Source organism: Miniopterus natalensis, chromosome X (genome assembly GCF_054644295.1).
Source record: "Miniopterus natalensis isolate mMinNat1 chromosome X, mMinNat1.hap1, whole genome shotgun sequence".
Taxonomy (NCBI): Eukaryota; Metazoa; Chordata; class Mammalia; order Chiroptera; family Miniopteridae; genus Miniopterus; species Miniopterus natalensis.
The window spans coordinates 99,762,444-99,781,515 of record NC_142103.1 but is presented as its reverse complement, the minus strand read 5'-3'; the positions used below and the strand labels follow the sequence as shown (position 1 = coordinate 99,781,515).

Sequence of the window (19,072 nt, the reverse complement as noted above, 5' to 3'; positions counted from 1 at the left end):
CCAGGACCCTTCCCTCCCTCTCCAGGATGTTGCTCAGGCATTGCCTGCAAACGCTGCTGACTGCCAAACAGTTAATACTAGTGTGGCTGTTCTGACGGGCACCCCTTGGAACAAAGGAAGGTTTGTTCTCCTGATCAAAGAACCTGCTGAGGCTTGCAGTGAAGAACTTTTAAGACAAATCTAAGCCCAACTAAGAACATAATGGACAAAACCATCCTAAAATGTCCCTGAGAAAAAGGCATGACGTTATGCCTACCAGTTCTTAACTTTAACTAGGCAGGAGTGACCAACCATCCGTTTCCCCAGGATTAGGGGGGGTCCAAGGGACAAGGGATGTTCAGTGCTAAAATCTGTAAAGTCACGAGGCTGTAATTTGAAGGAAGACCTTAAAGGCATAAAATACATTTCTTCTCAGAGTAGGTGAACAGTTCATTAACAGTGTATGAAATTTACTGGTTTTTCAAGCTTAACTAATCCTCGGCAAGGCATGGATTAAAATGGAAGAATGTTACCCAATTTTCAGATTGTTCTTTGTTTCTGATCATTTACGGTTGCCCTAAACAAATCAAGATATCAGGGAAAAAACATATATCAGGCCTGACCAGTAATAGGCCACTGCAAAATTATTCCTTTACCACTCAGGCCTTTGGAAAACAGTGTTCCCCAGAGTCCAAACTCCTGGCAGGAAATACTGAGCAAATTTTCCCCTTTGTCTTGTGACCACCAGCTGTGCCTCCTTCTCCAGGGCATTCCTTCCTCCTCAATTTTCAGGCAAGTTTTTTACAGAAAATATACAGCTAGCCAAGCCAAAGAGCTAAGTTTTTAAAAAAACGACTAGTCATTAACCAGTAAAATCAGGCTCTCACTCTTATCTCATATAATATTTCTGGTTTGCAAGGCCATCTAGTAGAGTACCTCTCAAATGTTAACGTGCACATCAATCACTCAAGGATGCTCTTAAAATGCAGATTCTGATTCAATACATCTCAGGAGGAGCCTGAGGTTCCAGGTGAGACCACTGCAGGTACACCCATCACACTTGAGGTAGTAAGAATTTTGTAGAATAATATTCTCCATATTTTTTTAAATTGTGCATTACTATTAGTTTAAAAATGTGAGCATGCACTCAATATATGTATATTTATATTTTATATTCACATGTTAGTACAGCATAATTTCATTTTTATTTTAAAAAATTCTTGTGAACTCTATTTTTTATTCCAGCACAACACCAACTCATCTAGTTCACAACCATTTTGAGGAACATTGAATCTGGTAACACACACATTATGTTAACATTCAGTGTATGTTCGTATTTCCCCAGAAATAAGAAAATCACTTCAACTCAGGGAGGCTGTTCTAGCTCTGCATAATGAATTGTTATAAAGTCCTTCCTTCTTTTGGTTTGATTCTATGCTTTGTATCCAAAGGTTTACCTTTGGGGGTATGCAAAACAAGCCTAAACCCACCTAACATTATTGCAACTCCTATCACTGAAAAGCTCCTGATTTCCTTAACGTAAAAAGAGTATCTATAAAATAATAATACAAGCAACCCAACAGAAAAAAAATAGGGCAAGGACATAAATATGTATGATGAACAAATATCTAAAAGTGAAAAGTTAATCATTCTCACTCAGATAAAAGAAATGCAAATTAAAACTAAGATGAGGCACTATTTTTCACTTGTCAAAACAGCAAAGATAAAGAGAAATTGGGTAAATATGTTGTGTTAGTGATGCTGAGGGAAAATAGGTACCCTCATACATCGCTGCAATAATGTCAATTGATACAACCTTCATGGCAGATGTTTAATGAAGCCAGTAAAGATCAGCTTTTTGAAGAATATTGGGAAAATGCTGAGTATAATGTTAAGTTTTAAAAAGGCACAAAACATATACAATATAACACGAGAAAAAAGTCCTGGAAGAAAATACATCAAAACAATAGCAATACCTATTTCTGGATGGTAAGACAACTTAAGAAGTGATTCTAACTTTGTTCTTTATGCTAATTAGCATTTTCAAAATTTATAACAAGCCTGTAGAAAATGCTCCAGGGATGTACAGAGCAAGAGCAGAGCAGACTCGCTGGACACCATGGACAATCCAACATGGAGTCAGTGAGTCCTGACAGTCAAGTGCCATGCCAAGGCTGAGGTGACGGGGTGTAACGGGCATGCCTTTGGGAGGGCCCAGGATGCCCCACATCCCAAGTCTGGGCACCTGGATAAGGACTCCATCTGGACCCATATGAATGGCTCCTCCGCCCCTGGTGGGCTGCAGGAGCTCAGAGCTCCAGCCGCCCGACGCTCGAGCCCGGCTGCACCCCGGGTCACCCAGAGCCCCGCCGGACTGCAGCTCCACGGGGCGCACGCTGCCGCTGCCGCCGCCACCGCCACAGCCCGGCTCGGGGCTGCCGCCGCCTCTCCACCTGCAGGCGCCACCAGCGACCAGGACTGCGCTCTGGGCACTCGCTCGGCTCGCTTCCCCTCTCTGCGTGCAACCCGCGTGAGACTCTACTGGCTTATTGGGGGGGGGGTCTCCCTAATAAACCTGGTATTGTGGAAAGACACAGCCGTGTAACTCCTTTCGAGGGTGCTCCCTTGCTCATGACAAAGGAGGTGATGCTAGCCTACAAGTGGACCTTGTTTTAAATCGCAGACTTTCAAAGTTCACAGTAAGACAGAGCTGACTCCTTGGCTTACCTACACTCCCGGGGGAAACTGATACAGTTGATTCCAGTTTCTTGTGGTACTTATGTTCTATAAAGCTGCCAAGATCACTGACTTAGCGACCTGTGGGCCACCGTTTCTGGAGAAATACAGGGTTGCCACCCTGCGAGCTTTTGGCCACATTTTCATCAACTGACCAATACACAACCTTGTTTTATATTTGTTTCTGTCTAAACTCACCTTACTTAACATATATTGTTGATTAATTAACATTGAACTCACAGCCAACAGCACTGTAACTCATGCCCAAAAGAAGCTTATGTAACACACTTATTTTCTCTATAACACACATCATAGCCTTTCCGCACTTAGGGACACCAGATAGCACTTCAATTGGGGGCCATTTTAAGCAGTGAAATCACCAACAAAAAGCACTACAATGTGAAAAACATCACACCAAATAGGCCTCAAGGAGGATACTTGTTTACAGCACGAGAGCTGGAACAGGAGGCAGAGCCCTGAGTTCAGCCTCAGCCGGGAACATGCGCCTTGGGCCGGTCTGTGCAAGCCCATGAATCAGAAGTGTTGATTCTGGGATTACAAATAAATTTAGTGAGTAGGCGAATCACAAATACAGAATTCACAAAATAATGAGGATCAACTACAATTATGAATCTAGTTCTAAGGAAGACTCTTACTCAAAAGAAAAGAGTCAAATGCCAATATTCTACAGCTGAACTCCTTCAGAGCAGTTTAAAGTTGAGTACCTTACAATTTACAACAGTCCTCATTTCTATAATGGAAAAAAAAGCAATGTATTTTGTCATCCCTTTTATATACTCATTGTCTTCAGGAAAAGCCAACTCTTTTCACTATCCAATTAGATTCTGCCAGTAGTTACGGAGTATCTCCAACTGGAAAACATGGAGATGTGTGAGATTACCTCAGCTGAAGCAATTTATAGTCCTCTTGAGCATGGCCAGGGGAGGTGGCGGCTGAGGCAACTCCTAAGTCCAATTCAAGACAGACAGAATATGACTGAGGCCACCATAGAGGTCTAATGTTCTAATGTGTGTGAGCCTGGTAAAAATATAATGCTAAGGGGACCAAATGAGGGAGCAAGTGCATCCTCTTGGGATTGTCTGGAAAACTTGATGGAAAAAGTGATATTTGAAAAGACCATGAAAGATTAGCAAGTGGTAACTGGAACTGTGGGATGGAGTGGTGAAAATGTCTTCATACCAGTAGCAAAAGAGCACAGTGAGAACACATGATTTGGAACTGGGTCAGAATCCAGAATGAGACAACTGGAAAGCAAATGGCTAAATGACAAAGGTTCATTCCACCTTTACACTGCAATGGTCAACTGTTTACCTGTCCATCTTTTGCCTCCTTAACTAGACAGCATACTGGAGACAAGCAGGGGTCAGGCCTCATTCTTTGTTAGCCTCCCTCCCTCTGCCTTCTTCCCACACTCCCTGCACACACCCTAACATACAAAAGATTGCTCAACACCAATGCCTGCATGTCACCAGCTTTCAATAAATATTTACTCATTCAATAATTGGCTTGACAAACTAAGTCTTTAACAAGCCCTGGTGTGTTTACTAAAATTACAAGTTCTTCTCAAGGAGCAGATGGCTAAACTTTGTAACTACGAATTAACTGTCCCTGTATTTTCCCAGAATGTATGTATGTGTGGGGAACAGGAATCTTTGAAAGTGCCACAATATTATATTACACATTTTTATTTTTGTATCTAAAACTGAAAACAAATGTGCAATAGAATCTCTGTAAATTTTACAGTTAAATTTGTAAATGGATATGTATGTCCTTAAAATTCTAATTTTTAGGCTATGTTCTATTTCAACCCCCTTGATTATATACAATTCCTTAGAACTGAGTTTAAATACTAATAGTGTTCTTGGACTGTCTTTGAGTTTAAAATATTATATTACATGAGCTTAACCATTTCTGAATATTCTTAAAGAGAAATAAGCTTTCGATAGAAAATTATTTTAATCACATGTTAACCTTTTTCTTCCATCTCCAATAAATTTTAATTAAATAAATATTTTAAGAAGTCAAATCTTGCTCTTAATTAACTGCTTGAACAGAAATGTCTCCAGTGGCACAAATTCAAAGAATATTAAAAACAGTAAATATTTCCATTTGAGTATACTTCATGTAAAATAGATATTAAAATTCTCTAGTAGCCAGTCAATAGCCAGGAACTTATAAATTAATTTTTTACTATTATTCACTGCTTCTAAAATTGAATTTTCCATTAGAAATGATTAGTAAATCTAAAAACAGAGGCAAGTTTTAAAATATACACTTTTGGAGTAAAATTATTTTACTTACTGTTTCAAAACCTCGATGTGGGTGATCAGGAAATCCACCTGGTTTACCACCTTTAAATTCATCAAACAGTAAAAACGGATCCAGATTTTTTAACTGAAATAAAAATAAAATTCAGATTAGACATGTCTTCTACACCACACTACTAGGGGCTATATTCATGAACAGATCTAGCAGAACTCATTGAAAACTACACAGCCAATGAACAACTTTCTGAAATGAAAATTGCTTTCAGGCAAGAACTCCTGACCCCCCCACTCCCTCCACACACACTGATTCACTGATTAAGTTAGTTAACATTTTATGAGAAGTGTGAACAGTGGACAAACATTTCATAATCATCTAAGAGCTAAATACTCAAGCAGAAACTAGATACAGTCTGTATCCTAAGCAGATTCATAATCTCATGGGGGAACAGACAAGGGAGTCAACGATTGCACTGTGATGATAAACACTCTGGAGGAAGACACGAACACGAGAGTGGGGTAGGGTCAGGGAAGGTGTCACTTAAGCTGGGTTTTGAAGTACACGTAGCACTTAAGTAGAAGAGGGAGAAGGAAGACTGTTCCAAGAAAAAGAGCAGAGACACAGCATGGCAAGCTTGAAGAACCGCAAGGTAGCTGCTCTACAGGGACAAAAGATGCACATAGAGTTACGATGAAAGATAACGTGAGGAGACATGTCAAACCTTAAAGGAGTTTGGGTTTCATCTTGAAGGGATGGATTTTAATAGAGGTTGAGACGATGAGATTTAGAAAGATCACTCTAGCATGAGGAAGATAGTTTGGAAAAGGAAGAGAAAGGAGAAAAGGGGTATTTAGAAAGTCACATCAATAGTCTGGCAGGACAAAGGCCAGGCCTAAGGCAATGGCAGTGGTGGCGGAGAATGGGGAAAAGGGAGAACAATAGATAACTCCTAAACTTCTAGCTATGGCGCCTGGGAGGACGGCAGGGCCATCCAGAGGCAAAGGAAGACAGCAGAAGCAGCCATGGCCACTTCAGTTTAGTTCACTTTGAGTTTGAGATACCTACATAAATGTTACCTGTATAAATAGAACTTTGAGTATTTAATGTCCAGTATATTATACAAAAGCTAGAAGGCAACTGAAGATAAATCTCCAGCTCAGATGAGAGGTAGAAACAGGTTGGAACTGCTCTGAATCTATGAACCAATTTGGAAAGAATGGACATTTATGTAATATTTAGTTATCCCCATTCATTAGGTCTTTGAAAGTGTCTTTCAGTAGGATTTGTTGTTTTCTCCACAAAGATTTTGCATAATTTTCTTCTAGCTAACATAATTTTTAAAGGTATTGTAAATAGTGTTTTTAAATTATGTTTTGAAGAGTTTGCTGCTGGGAATTAGAAATGTGGATAGAAAGGCAATTTTGAACACTTCTAAGTTCTTATTAATTTTAATAATTCATCTGTAGTTTCTTTTGGGTTTTCTTTGCAAACATTCACAGCACCAGTGTATTTATCAATATGCTTTTGTCCAACAGCTTACAAACAACTTTTTTGCTTGCATTAAAGCTGTGGCAGGCCGCTAAGTTTGGCTGGCTTCTACATGTCTTCTTACTCTGGGTCCTAAACTGAAACAGTGGCCACTATCTAGAACATGCTTTTCTGATAGACAAGTTCAAGAGCAAAAATTAGCCAAGCCAATCATGCATAATCACATTAACACATCTTATTGGTCAAAGCCTGTGACATGGCCAAGGCCAAAAGTCAGGGAGGAGGGAACTTAAACCCTCCCACCTATGGGACTCGGGGCTAATGAAGCTAAAAGTGGGTGGGGGTGCATAATCCCATTACAGCAGTGATTGTGTGCAGAAAGAATGTTTAAAACATGCAATACCTGACTATTTAGTGAGGAGCACTGACCTTTTTTCCCCTAGATTGTCAAATAAAAAAATGACAACAGCCAGAACAACAATAGCTGTCCAGTGTAAATGAATCAAAATAATAACTATTTTTTGGTCGGATCCACAAAAAATATTTTTAGTGTGCCACAGAATTTTAGTAATTAAACTAATTAATGTGTGCCATAAGATAAAAAAGGTTGAAAATTGCTGCATTGCAGGAAGGGAGTGTATATTCCAATTAACACCCATCAGAAAATAACATTTTTCCCTCATTTTAAATCTTTATACTTTCTTTTTCTTGTCTTTTTGCAAGCTAGCACCTCTACAACAATGCTGAGTAGAAATGATGTAATAGACATACTTATCTTGTCCCTGATTTTACAGATTGTTTTTTAAATTGTCACTGGTAATCAGGTAGTTTAATGCAGGTTTTCTGTAGATTTTCTTCATAAGGTTAAGGAACTTCCCTTCTATTTCTAGTTTACTAATTTTTTTAGCATAAATAGATGTTGAATTTTATCGAATATTTTTAGTGCGCTGTTAAAATGTTTTTTCTCCTTTAATCTGTTAAATTGGTAAATTACAGAGATTTTCTAACATTAAACTAAATTTGCTTTCTTCATATAAACCAAACTTGGTTATGATATATGTTTTTCATATATTGCTGTATTTGGTTAATACATTGTTTATGATTCTTGCAAATATATTCATAAATGTGATGTAATTATCCTTTCACCTGCTGTTCTTGCCTGGCCTTGATATCAATGTGACGTCGCTTCATAGTTATTTGAGGACTCCCTGGCGCTTCATCTCCTGAAGAGTTTGTGCATTATTGGAATTACCTGTACCTTAAATTTTGGTAAAATTTGTCTGTAAAATCATCTGGATAAACTTGTCTTTGTGATAAACTTTTTTGACAATACTGATTCAATTACTCTAATGGCTCTGAAAGTGCTCAGATTTTCAATTTCTTCTTTCTTTCTCATAGATTTTGGACTCTATGGATATCTCTAACTTCCTATCAGATCAGCTAATTAATTTTTTAACTTTATTTTTCAATTATAGTTTGCATTCAACATTATTTCTTCTTTTTACATATTTATAATATTTTAATTATTTTCTATTACAGTTTACATTCAATATTATTTTGTATTCATTTCAAGTGTACAGTATAGTGGTTAGACAATCACATACTTTACAAAGTGTTTCCCCTGATATTTCAGGTACCCACCTGGCACCATGCATAGTTATTACAATATTATTGACTACATTCCCTATGCTGTACTTTACATCTCTGTGACTATTTTGTAACTGCCAATCTGTACTTCTTAGTCCCTTTACTTTTTGCACCCAGCCCCCCAAACCTCCTTCCTTCTGACAACCACCAGCCTGTTCTCTGTGTCTATGAGTCTGTTCGTTTTGTTTGTTCATTTATATTGTTCTTTACATTCCACATATAAGTGAAATCATACGGTATTTCTTTTTCTCTGTCTGGCTTATTTGGCTAGCTAATTTTGTTATTTATTTTTTTATTTATTTTTTTTTTCAGGGTATCTACTCTGTCATATTGCTAAAAATGAAAGAACCACTTTCTTTGTCTCTCTGGTTTTGATTATTGCTTTCACTATCGATGCAAACACACACAGAGGTGCATACACCTCTGTGTGTGTGTGTGTCTGTGTGTGTGTGTGTATTGTACACACACAGATTCAACAATCTACTGCAAGTTTTTTCACCTAACCAAGTCTCAATCTCTTCACTTTAAAATGTGGACTGTGGCCCATATAAAGCTGGGCAAGGCCATCTTTTGGTGGCCCATCTCAGCCTAGTGTTTCATAAAGTCCAATATTAAAAAGTAAATGAAAAACAAAATATTTATTGAAATCTTTCAAAAATGCCAAGCAGGGCTTCAACTTAAAGATATGTTTAAAATCCCTGTTATTCCTCTCCAATATATACCTGTATCTTCTTCAAATCTTCTCAAACCATCTGGAGACCACTCTTTCCTTTTCTTCCCCTCCCCTCTCACCTGAATCTACTCTTTTTCTTCCACTGGAAACCCTGCTCTTTCCAGTAAAAATCAGATCTTGGATCTTTGGATTTTATCCTGTCACTCATAACTCCATTTCACCTCAAAGAAACGTCACAAATGGGACTGGGGTTGCAGGAGAAGACGTTGAAAATTCTCATACCTCATTATATATGTTTTTACTTCTCAGGGGATAATATATACCTTGAAGGATTGGAAACAATGAAAGTAGAGCACCTTGTCTGGTGCCTGAAGCGCTGTAGGTTCTACATAAATGGGTGGTATCTGACATATCGCACTGGTTCTATAAATCTCTGAGTACAACTTACCCAGGTGCCAAACAAAGGGTTTAGAGCTTTAAGATGGCCTTTCAGTTCGACACTGTTGTAGTTCTATGGTATTAAAATATGGGTAAAGATGAGATAAAGAAATATTTATTGCTTCTTGGTGTCAAAGAGTTTCAGATGAACAAATATGCCCTGCTATTAAATAAACTGTGAAAAGAGGTTCCCTCTTTCCAATCCTATCCTCATCATGATCCATCATCCGTGGAACAGCAGTTATACATTATTTGGAAAGTATTATTTGTCATATATTGATCACATGTTTGATCCTTTTGATCACCAATCCATGACATATGGATACACACATGAAGGAAGCTAGTACAAGGAAAAGGCTGCAGAAGACAGGGGGCTGGTTGAGGAAAGAGTCAGAGGGATTACCTGTTTAACTGGCCAAGGGATGGGGGAAAGTGTAAGAGACAGTCTTCCTCCATCAAGCAAGAGTATCTCGCATTAGACTACTGAATTAAAGTATTATTTGCAGGCTACATATTAGCCCCCATCAAAGTTACTAATATTCTCTAAACATTTGGCAAGTATTCAACATTAGTAAAGAAACATGTTATCTGTAGACAAGATGTGATTTATATGAGAGCTCTGATTTCCTAACGTGTTTGACTTGGTCACCAATTCATCCACATCTTTCTCTATATATTAAACTGATGATCTTTCAAAATTTTTAAATCATATGGGAAATTCTTTCCTTCAAACAGTGACAAATCCTTTAGTTGCCCCATTCAGGTGTCAGCGTCCAAGCTTTTTGTTTTGATCTCTTGAGAAGGCAAGCCAAAACCTGTGGCCACCACCCCTCAAGCCCAGGGCACTCCCATAATAAAGCTCCAACAGCCTGACATTTTTTAGTCAGGAAGCACTGGAAGTGGCTACCAGGAATGTCAATTCCTTAGGAATAGTGCCGACTCTATGGTTTTTTATGATGCTCCATTGAATCTAGAATAATTCTGAATACATAGAAGATACTCCACAAACATCCTAAGTGGTCCTGTGTTAGGTCCCTAGTTTCCTTTGCAACTAGGTGTGGTCGTATGACTGAATCTTGCTAAAGAGAGGTATGTAGAAGTTGCTGGGTTGGACTTTTAGGGAAATCCCTTATAAAGGGATTAGCAGCTGATAGATATCCTTTTGCCTTTCCTTTTTTCCTTTCCTTTTTAGTATCCAAGGGTAAATGGTAGGTATTGCCCTCACAGTTGTCTTGGGCCATAAGGTGATGTACTACAAATATACTAAGAATGATGAACTAAGGTAGAATGAGTGTGGGTCTCTGGTAAGTGTGGAGCCTCCAGGCCCACCCTGGACTACCTACTTTTGGGTTTTCAAAAGAAAAACACAAATCCTTACATATGTAAAACACTGGTTTTAGAGAATTCTTTCTGTTATCCATAGTCAGACCTATGCATAACTGATATAAGCACAGTAAGGCCTGTGGCAGCAGCCTAGAATCAGGTGACCCCCACCCTCCCAACACCCCACAAAAGACCAGCCCACATCAAGACAATAAGGCACCAGCGAGGCCCTTCAAGGGCAGCTCCCACAACTCAGCCTACCTCCTGGACCTACTCAGCCTCTAGACTGGGGCCTGAGGATAATGGTGAGAAGGCAGAAGGAAACTGCCAGCACATGGTCCAGACTGAGATCTGGATACAGACTGAATGGACTTCAGCTGTGACTCTATACGCCTCTACCTTGACTCACTATCTACAGACCATGATAATAGAGACTGCCACCTACAGAGACTGTATCAATCAGAACCAAGGTTATTTGATGATATTAAAAAACTCATAATTTTTAAGTGTGATAACTGGATTGTAGTTATATTTTTTAAAGATCTTATCTTTTCGAGTCACACATTGAAATATTTATAAAAGAAATAATTCAATTCAAAATACTCTGAGGGAAGAAATGGATCGGGATATAGAAAAAGTAAAAGTGCCCATGAGTTGATCACTGTGGACACTGGGTACCTGGAGATTCAGTATACTAGTTTCTCTATTTTTGTATGTTTGAAATTCTCAATAATAAATAAAAAGAAATATGAGTGGTCCCAGGAAAATCACAGTCCACCAAGGAGTGTCTGGTGGAAGGGAGAGTGGGGTACACAGGCAAATGCAGATGAGTAGTGGGTTTCCCTCCTGTTGGGAGCACAGACAAATCACCTGCTATCATTCAAATTCCAGCCTGGCTGGCCCAGGCCATGTACAATTGTAATGAAAAGTGTGAGCCAGCCCCAATCCATCTCTTCTTGATCATTCATCACCGAAAGGTTCAGTGAGCACTGTGAATTCCCATACTTCCACATTTATGGTCATAGGGAAGAAGTCACTTAGGGCCACTGATGCTAAACACTGTTGTAAATTCTATGCTGAAATAGCTTGGGCTGCACAGTTTATGAGATGTACCTTCAATGACAAATCCTTGGTGCGAAAAGTTTGAAAAGTAACTGCCTTGAAGTTAGACAGATGCTTTCCTCCTCTGCTGACTAGAGGGTTAGGTGTCTAACTTCCTGGCAAGTTGGAAGTGTGCAGAGTACTAAAATTATGATAACAATCTAAATGACCAAAAATAGGGCCATGAGTAAGAGAATGGTATGCCCATACACTGGAATATGTCATAGCTATTGAAATGATGTTTATGAAAAATTTATAGCAGCATAGAAAGTGCTTATGCTACCATGTTAAATGAAAAAACAAGAACACAACAATGTATATTCTATGTAATCCCATGATATAAAATATATGATTATATGTAGAATATCAGGGTCTTTAAAGCATAGGTTGTCAGCCAGGGTCTCTTAACTGGGCACCATGGGTAGAATTCAAGGTGGCTGTGAACTTGGCTGGAAAAAAATTTACATCCTTATTTTCACTAACCTCTAACTGAAAATTTTTTCTTCTGTACTTTTTGTAGTAAAATACACATAACATAAATTTGACCATTTTAACCATTTTTAAGCATCAGTTCAGCGGCATTAAGTACATTGACACTGGTGTGCAACAGTCACCATCATCCGTCTCCAGAATGAAATTTCACACTTCCTTCAATTATGAATGTAGTAAAAGAACCACAGTAAATTAACAGTACCTGTGACTTTGTCACTAATACAAATCAAAGCTACTTTCATGCCACATTATAGTTGTTGCAGGTATACTAAATTATATTTCATGTTCCTCACAGCTTTGAAATGAGAGAATTGCTGTCAACTCTTGTTTAATGTAAAACTATTAGATTACAATTTTGTTCTGTAATATTTTGCTAACCACATGTCAATATAGTTTTCTTCTGTAATTCTATATATTTTATTGTATGCATTTAAAAAATACTATTCTGCCCGGCCGGGAGTGGCTCAGTGGTTGAGCGTCGACCTAGGATCCAGGTGATCGGGGTTCGATTCCTGGTCAGGGCACATGCCTGGGTTGCGGGCTCGGTCCCCAGTCAGGGGTGTGCAGGAGGCAGCCGATCAATGACTCTCTCATCATTGATGTTTCTCTCTCTCTCTCTCCCTCTCCCTTCCTCTCTCTGAAATCAATAAAATATATTTTTAAAAAAATGTTAAAAAACCCCACAATGAGATGTTACTTCAAACCTGATAGAATGGTTATCATCAAAAAGACAAGAGATAACAAATAATGGCAAGGGTGTGGAGAAAAGGAAACTGTTGTGCACATAATGTTTATTGATTTCAGAGAGAGGAAAGGAGAGGGAGAGAGAGACAGACAGAAACATCAATGATGAGAGAGTCATTGGGAATGGAGCCCGCAGCCTGGGCATGTGCCCTGACCGGGAATCGAACCTCGATCTCCTGGATCCTAGGTCGATGCTCAACCGCTGAGCCACGCCCGGCCGGGCAACATACATTTTTAAAAAAAAATATTATTCTGAGAAGGAACTGATAGGTTTCACCAGACCACCAAAAGGGGTCCACAAGTCAAAAAAAAAAGTTGGAACCCTCAGCAGATATGTTCCTGACAGATGGACTAATTAAAGTATTAGCTACCCTCAACAAACAATAATGGGTTTACTGATGGGTGTCCAAATTCTTTACAATTGTGCTATTGGTGATATGGCCTAGTAGACTATGACACCATATCCATCTGCATCTCCCAGCACCCACTGTGTATTTAGCCCTTAGAATAATCCTGTTTGCATCCATCTTTTGGAAAATAATGTTGATGGATCTCAAAAGATATTCATAGTTAAAGAGGAAGCTAGTGATAGAAAGAATATGAGAATATCGGAGCAGATTTTAAGAAGAGGGACAAGCATTCAAAACAAATCCATTTCCCTAGTATACTTCTTCCTTTACTTGCATTTCACAACTCATCAGGAAAATGTAAATCAAAACATATCACCTCACACCTGTTAGAATGGCTATTATAAAAAATAAAAGAAATAACAAGTGTTAGCAAGGATGTAGAAAAAGGGAAACCCTTGTGCACTGTTGGTGGAAATGTAAATTGGTACAGCCACTATGGAAAACAGTATGGAAGTTCCTCAAAAAATTAAAAGCAGAACTACAATAGAATCCAGGAATCCCACTTTTAGATATTTATTCAAATGAAAACCCTAACTCAAAAAGATATCTGCACCCTCATGTTCATGACAGCATTATTTACAATAGCCAAGACATGAAAACAACCTAAGTGTCTGTCCACAGATGAACAAAGAAGGTGTAGTATATATATGCAATGGAATATTATTCAACCATAAAAAGGAAATGTTGCCATTTATGACAACAGGAATGGACATTGAGGGCATATGCTAAGTGATATAAGTCAGACAGAAATACAAACACTCTATGATCTCATTTGTATGTGGAATCTTTAAAAAAACAAAAAACAAGCTCATAGGTACAGAGAACAGATTGTCGGTTCCCAGAGGCAGGGGATGGGGTGAGTGAAATGATTAAAGGGAATCAAGAGTTACAAAACTCCAGTTATAAATGTCATGGGATATAATATACAGTATGGTGACTAGAGTTAATAAACTGTATTGCATATTTAAAAGTTGCTAAGAGATATCTTAAGTCCTCATAACAAGAAACCATTTTTTGTAACTGTGTACGGTGACAGATGTTAACTAGACGTATTGTGGTGATCATTTCATAATATATGCAAATATAAAATCATTATGTTGTACACCTGAAACTAATATAATATTATATGCCAATTATACCTCAATAAAAAAGTACTTTAATCTGGTATGGTGCTAGGCACAGTACTCCCTGAGTTATAACCATCATTTAATACCTTTCTGTGCATATAAGATTTTCTTTTCCACAAGTCCTACATCTCCCATAATTTTCAAATGAAAGAGCTTCTAATGTTGAAAGATGTCTACATAACCTACAGTTGCCTTCTCTGATAGCCCCTACTTACCCCCCACCACCACAAGTGGTTCACAGAGTTGTGTTCCAGCGGTCTCCCTATGACCCCAAATCCCCGGCAAAGGCTAACTGTGCAAGAGTAATAGACCTGACCCAAGCCAAGCCAATCAGGTTCTCTCTCTTAGGAATTTGGAATTGAGGCCAAGTTACCTCCTGGTACTTTCATTTGTGGGCATGTAAACTTGGGGGCATAGTATGGGTGTGTCTGGTGATATGTGTGCTGAGGCTGATGGGATGTGGGTGTGCAGAGGTGTTTCATGAAGCTCAGCTGCACCTTCTGCTCAGGATGTCTATATCCACAATACAGAAATCCCCTTTTGGCTGGAGCTAGTTAGTCTGTGGGGGAACACAAATGCTAAGTTTATACTTGGCTCCTATGGCCCCACACAGAACAGCTCATGATGGTCTTGGGCCCTCTATTCCCAAGTTAGCCCTCAGTGTCCCAGCAGTCCCTTCCTCAAAAAAGCACAAAACAGCCACCAAACCAACATACCTCAGGTCTGCCAATGCTTCTGCGGACCCTTGCTCCAACCCCTTCCGACTGCTCCTGGCTGAGCACTGAGAGGGTGACCTTCTTGGAGGACACCATGTTGATGTTCGAAGAGAGACCGTTCTGATGCTGAGCTGTAGAGGTTGGAGGGCAAAAGGAGGGAAAACAAAAGAGAAGTCACTAAGCCCTAAGTCACATCCAAGCACTACAAAATAAAGGATATTAAAATCAGACTTGCCCAAAACACTAACAGCTACAGTTCATTGATTTCTTACTATGTACGAGATGTGGGTTAGGTGTTTTAAGCTGCAGTCATGATGGTGAATGTGTTTGAGTACTTACTTGGTTCCCAGGCACTAATTATTTACAATTGTTATCTCATGTGATCCTACAGCCATCTTCTACAAGGTTTAGCAATATGGGTACTTCATCTGCTTTACCTCATTGAAATGTCTCAGCTTGCCCCTCCCCACCCCCCACTGCCCCATGAAGCAGGTGCTACCAGTGAGGCTGAGAGAGCATTGCATGGTGACGTAGAGGACATGGAGCAAAACAAGAGGTCAGTCACTCTCTCTAGAATCTGAAGATCATGGCATTGAAAGGGATCTTTGAAGGTAATCAAATTCAAAGATACATTTATTCCTGAAATCCAGGACCAACTTTTCTGGCAAGAAATCTTTGCACTTTCTCATGAAGTCTTCAAGAGCACAGGAAACTCCTGGAGGAGGTGCCCTTGACAATGCATCCCAGATTTCAGGACTGAGCACAGAACAAGTATAATCAGTCCCTTTTCATCTTCAAATGCTTGCAGACAGTTAACTGCAATCCCTAAAGCTCTCCTTCAAGAGAAACATAATCTATTCCTTCAAAGATTCCTACCCAAACCAATAGATGCTTTAGCAAGAAGCATAAATCCTGGAGCCAGACAGCCTGGGTTTGCATCCCAACTTCCCCACGTACCAGCTGTGTGACCTGAGGCCAATTGCTAAGTCTCTCATTCCTCAGTTTTTCCATCGGTAAAACAGGGGTGATAAGACTGCCTTCCTCAAAGGAGTGCAGTCAGCGCTCTGAGGTCAGCTGTTATTATTCAAAGCACTCTACCTGGCAACGCTCTCCCCATCAGTCAAGGCCCGCTGTAAAGAGGAGCAGGCAATCAATATTTATTGGATGCTGGACTGTGGGGCACAGAAATAAGCTCAAGCTTCGAAGCCCTACAGAACAGCTATCACCTACAAACAAGCAATTCGAAAGTATTTTGACCCCATCTGGACTATTTCTGGGTCCTTCCAGGCTTCTAGAATTCAGAAAGAGAAGCCGGCTACCACTTTCACCAAACTGCAAAGGACTACTAAGCACCTCTTGGCATCTCCCTCGGAGACTCCCGTAGGAGTCTGAAGTAGGATGGGGAAGGCTGGGTGCTGCTCCCTGAAGCCGGACCCCCCCCCAACCCGTGAGCGCCCCAGTACTCACTCACGCGGCGACGGCTGGAGTCTGTGCAGCGGTGCGGGCTCGCAGCGGGCAGGAGCGCAGGGAGGCGGGCGTGGAGGGCGCGGGGAAGCAGCCTCACCGTGACTCAGCGCTTCGCCGCAGCGCAGGGAGGCGGGGGACCGGAGTTCACCCGCGGCCCTGGGCAGGGGCGATATTCGTTATTGACAAGCGGCTGTGCCGATGTTCTAGCTCCACCCTTCCCGCTCCCCAGCCCGCTCCGCAGCCCTTTCGCCGCGGAGCCCCGCCCACCAGGAAGAGCAGCGCCTGGGAGCCAGGAAGGGCGGGGGGACGGGACCCCCAGAGCGGTGTGCGGGCAGGCGGGTGCTCTGATCTCCGATCGTGGTGAGGGTCCCAGCCCCACTCTGTACGAAACCCGCCTAACCGGAGCCTGCTTGCCACGCCAGCCGCAGAGCCTGGCTGCCCAGGTTTGAATTCTGCTCCACCGCTTTCTAGCCCTGTGACCTTTCGCAGGTGGCTCAGCCTTGTTTCTTGCATTGTAAAACGGGGGTGTTGTTGATTATATAATACAACCTCCTAGAGTTGTGAGGAGGGTTAAGTGAGCTGGGCAGGTCCTAAGCACTACACAATTGTTTGTTACATAAATAAGCTGCCTGCTGTTTGCCCCTTAGAAAGGCTGGGCTGAGGCACTGGAGAGTTTTCCCAAGGGAAGGTGGAGTTACAGAAGCCAGTGAAGGGAGCTAGTTAATTGCTAGGATTCTTTTTTTTTTTCCATTGCTAGATTATTTTTTCTTTATTTCTATTATTGACACTATTGCAACTGTCCTCATTTTACCCCCCTTTGTCGCCCACCTCCACCCAGCCTACACACCCCCTTTCCTCTATCCATCACCACCCTGTTGTACGTGTCTATGGGTTACATATGTATGTTCCTAGGCTAATCCCTTCACCTTCTTTCTTCCCGTTCCCCTCTCCCCCATCCTCTCTGACAGCTGTCAGTCTGTTCCATGTCTCCGTGCCTCTGTTTCTATTGTTTGTCAGTTTATTTTGTTCATTAGAAGCCACATATGAGATCACATTGCTAGGTTAGCCAGGGGTACCAGGGATATGTTTCTGTCCTCTAAACACCAGAAAAGGGTGTGGCTGTTTCAGTGAAACCTTAGTTATGGATACTGAAATTTGAATTTCGTATTATTTTCACTTGTCAGGAAATGTTATTCCTCTTTTGATTTTTTATTTCCACCACTTAAAAATGTAAAAACCATTCTTAGCTCACAGGCTGTGAAAACTAGGTAGTGGGCCAGATGTGGCCGTAGGCCTGGATTGCCGACCCCTGCTCTAAAAGACATTGGTAGTAGAAGCAGGACATTCCCCTGGATTTCTTATGTCAGTGGGGCTTAAAACCCCTCCCCATCTACTTAGATGACTCAAGGTCAAGTGAGATAATACACATGAGCATTAAAAGTGCCATGAAATAAAGTATTGTGTCTTACATCATCATTATACTCACTTCTGCAACTGTCTCCAAATAAAATAGAAGCAGGGGCACTCTGGCACTCTGCAATCTTTAGTACAGTAAAACCTCGATACAACAGGCTAAATGTGGCAAAGGGGTATCCATTACAGCCAGAAGTCCATTATATAATAAAGTAGGTTTTCCAAATGAGTATGTTAAAAAATAGACAAATTAGCTTACCTGTTTTTACTTATATAGACAGGTTTGTGTAACTAGAATTAAGTATGTATGAAAAGTTAAATTTCACAGAAAAGTTTTCTATATGTATTACTATAATTTTACTGTAATTTTAAATCAATACTGAATAGGTCTAGTAAATGTGTGCATTCACCAGTCACCAGGAGTAAACAAAAGCACACGGCTGGGGTGTGGCTTAGCATACCTCAGAACAATGGAGGGCGAATTAAAACTGCTGCATAAAGTCACCCCATGTGACAACAGGACCAATTACCACTCCCACAGCAGTGTGATCACAAGCTAATCCACCAAACATTGTTTTTAGGAGTAACTTTTGGATTTAAATATGTAGACTATAGTTGTAGATACGTAATATTTATTTGTCAGTGAAATTACTACAGTGTTTTTTCCAACATATGGCCTATTCACTAAAATTTGTTAAAAATAAGTGAATTAATAACAAAACAAAACAAAACCTGTTAACTTAATTATAAGCAAATCTTGGTTAAGAGCATTTTAAAATTAATAGGATGTTAATTTTCACATATGACATATGGACTGGAAATTTTGTCCATTAAATCCAGAGTCCATTAAATTGAGGTCTGCAAAACCAAGGGTTTACTGTAAATGCTTCTGCCTTCCTTAACAAAAAGTTCAACATTTGGCCCAGCCGGGCGTGGCTCAGCAGCTGAGCGTTGACCTGGGATCCAGGCAATCGGGGTTCAATTCCCGGTCAGGGCACATGCCCGGGTTGCGGTCTAGGCAGCCCCATCAAT

At 40.3% G+C, this 19,072-nt stretch overlaps 1 protein-coding gene across 1 annotated transcript in view; it reads right to left on the bottom strand.

The window, feature by feature from the left end:
* Positions 1-16,741, bottom strand: part of PIR (pirin) — an 83,747-nt gene extending 67,006 nt beyond the window's left edge. The window contains exons 1-3 of the mRNA XM_016202966.2: positions 16,628-16,741; positions 15,161-15,291; positions 5,038-5,130 (exon numbers count right to left, since the gene is read on the bottom strand). Coding sequence (XP_016058452.2) covers positions 5,038-5,130; positions 15,161-15,256 — 189 coding nt within the window. The 5' untranslated portion in view covers positions 15,257-15,291; positions 16,628-16,741. The remainder of the gene's footprint in view (positions 1-5,037; positions 5,131-15,160; positions 15,292-16,627) is intronic.
* Positions 16,742-19,072: the final 2,331 nt, after the last annotated feature.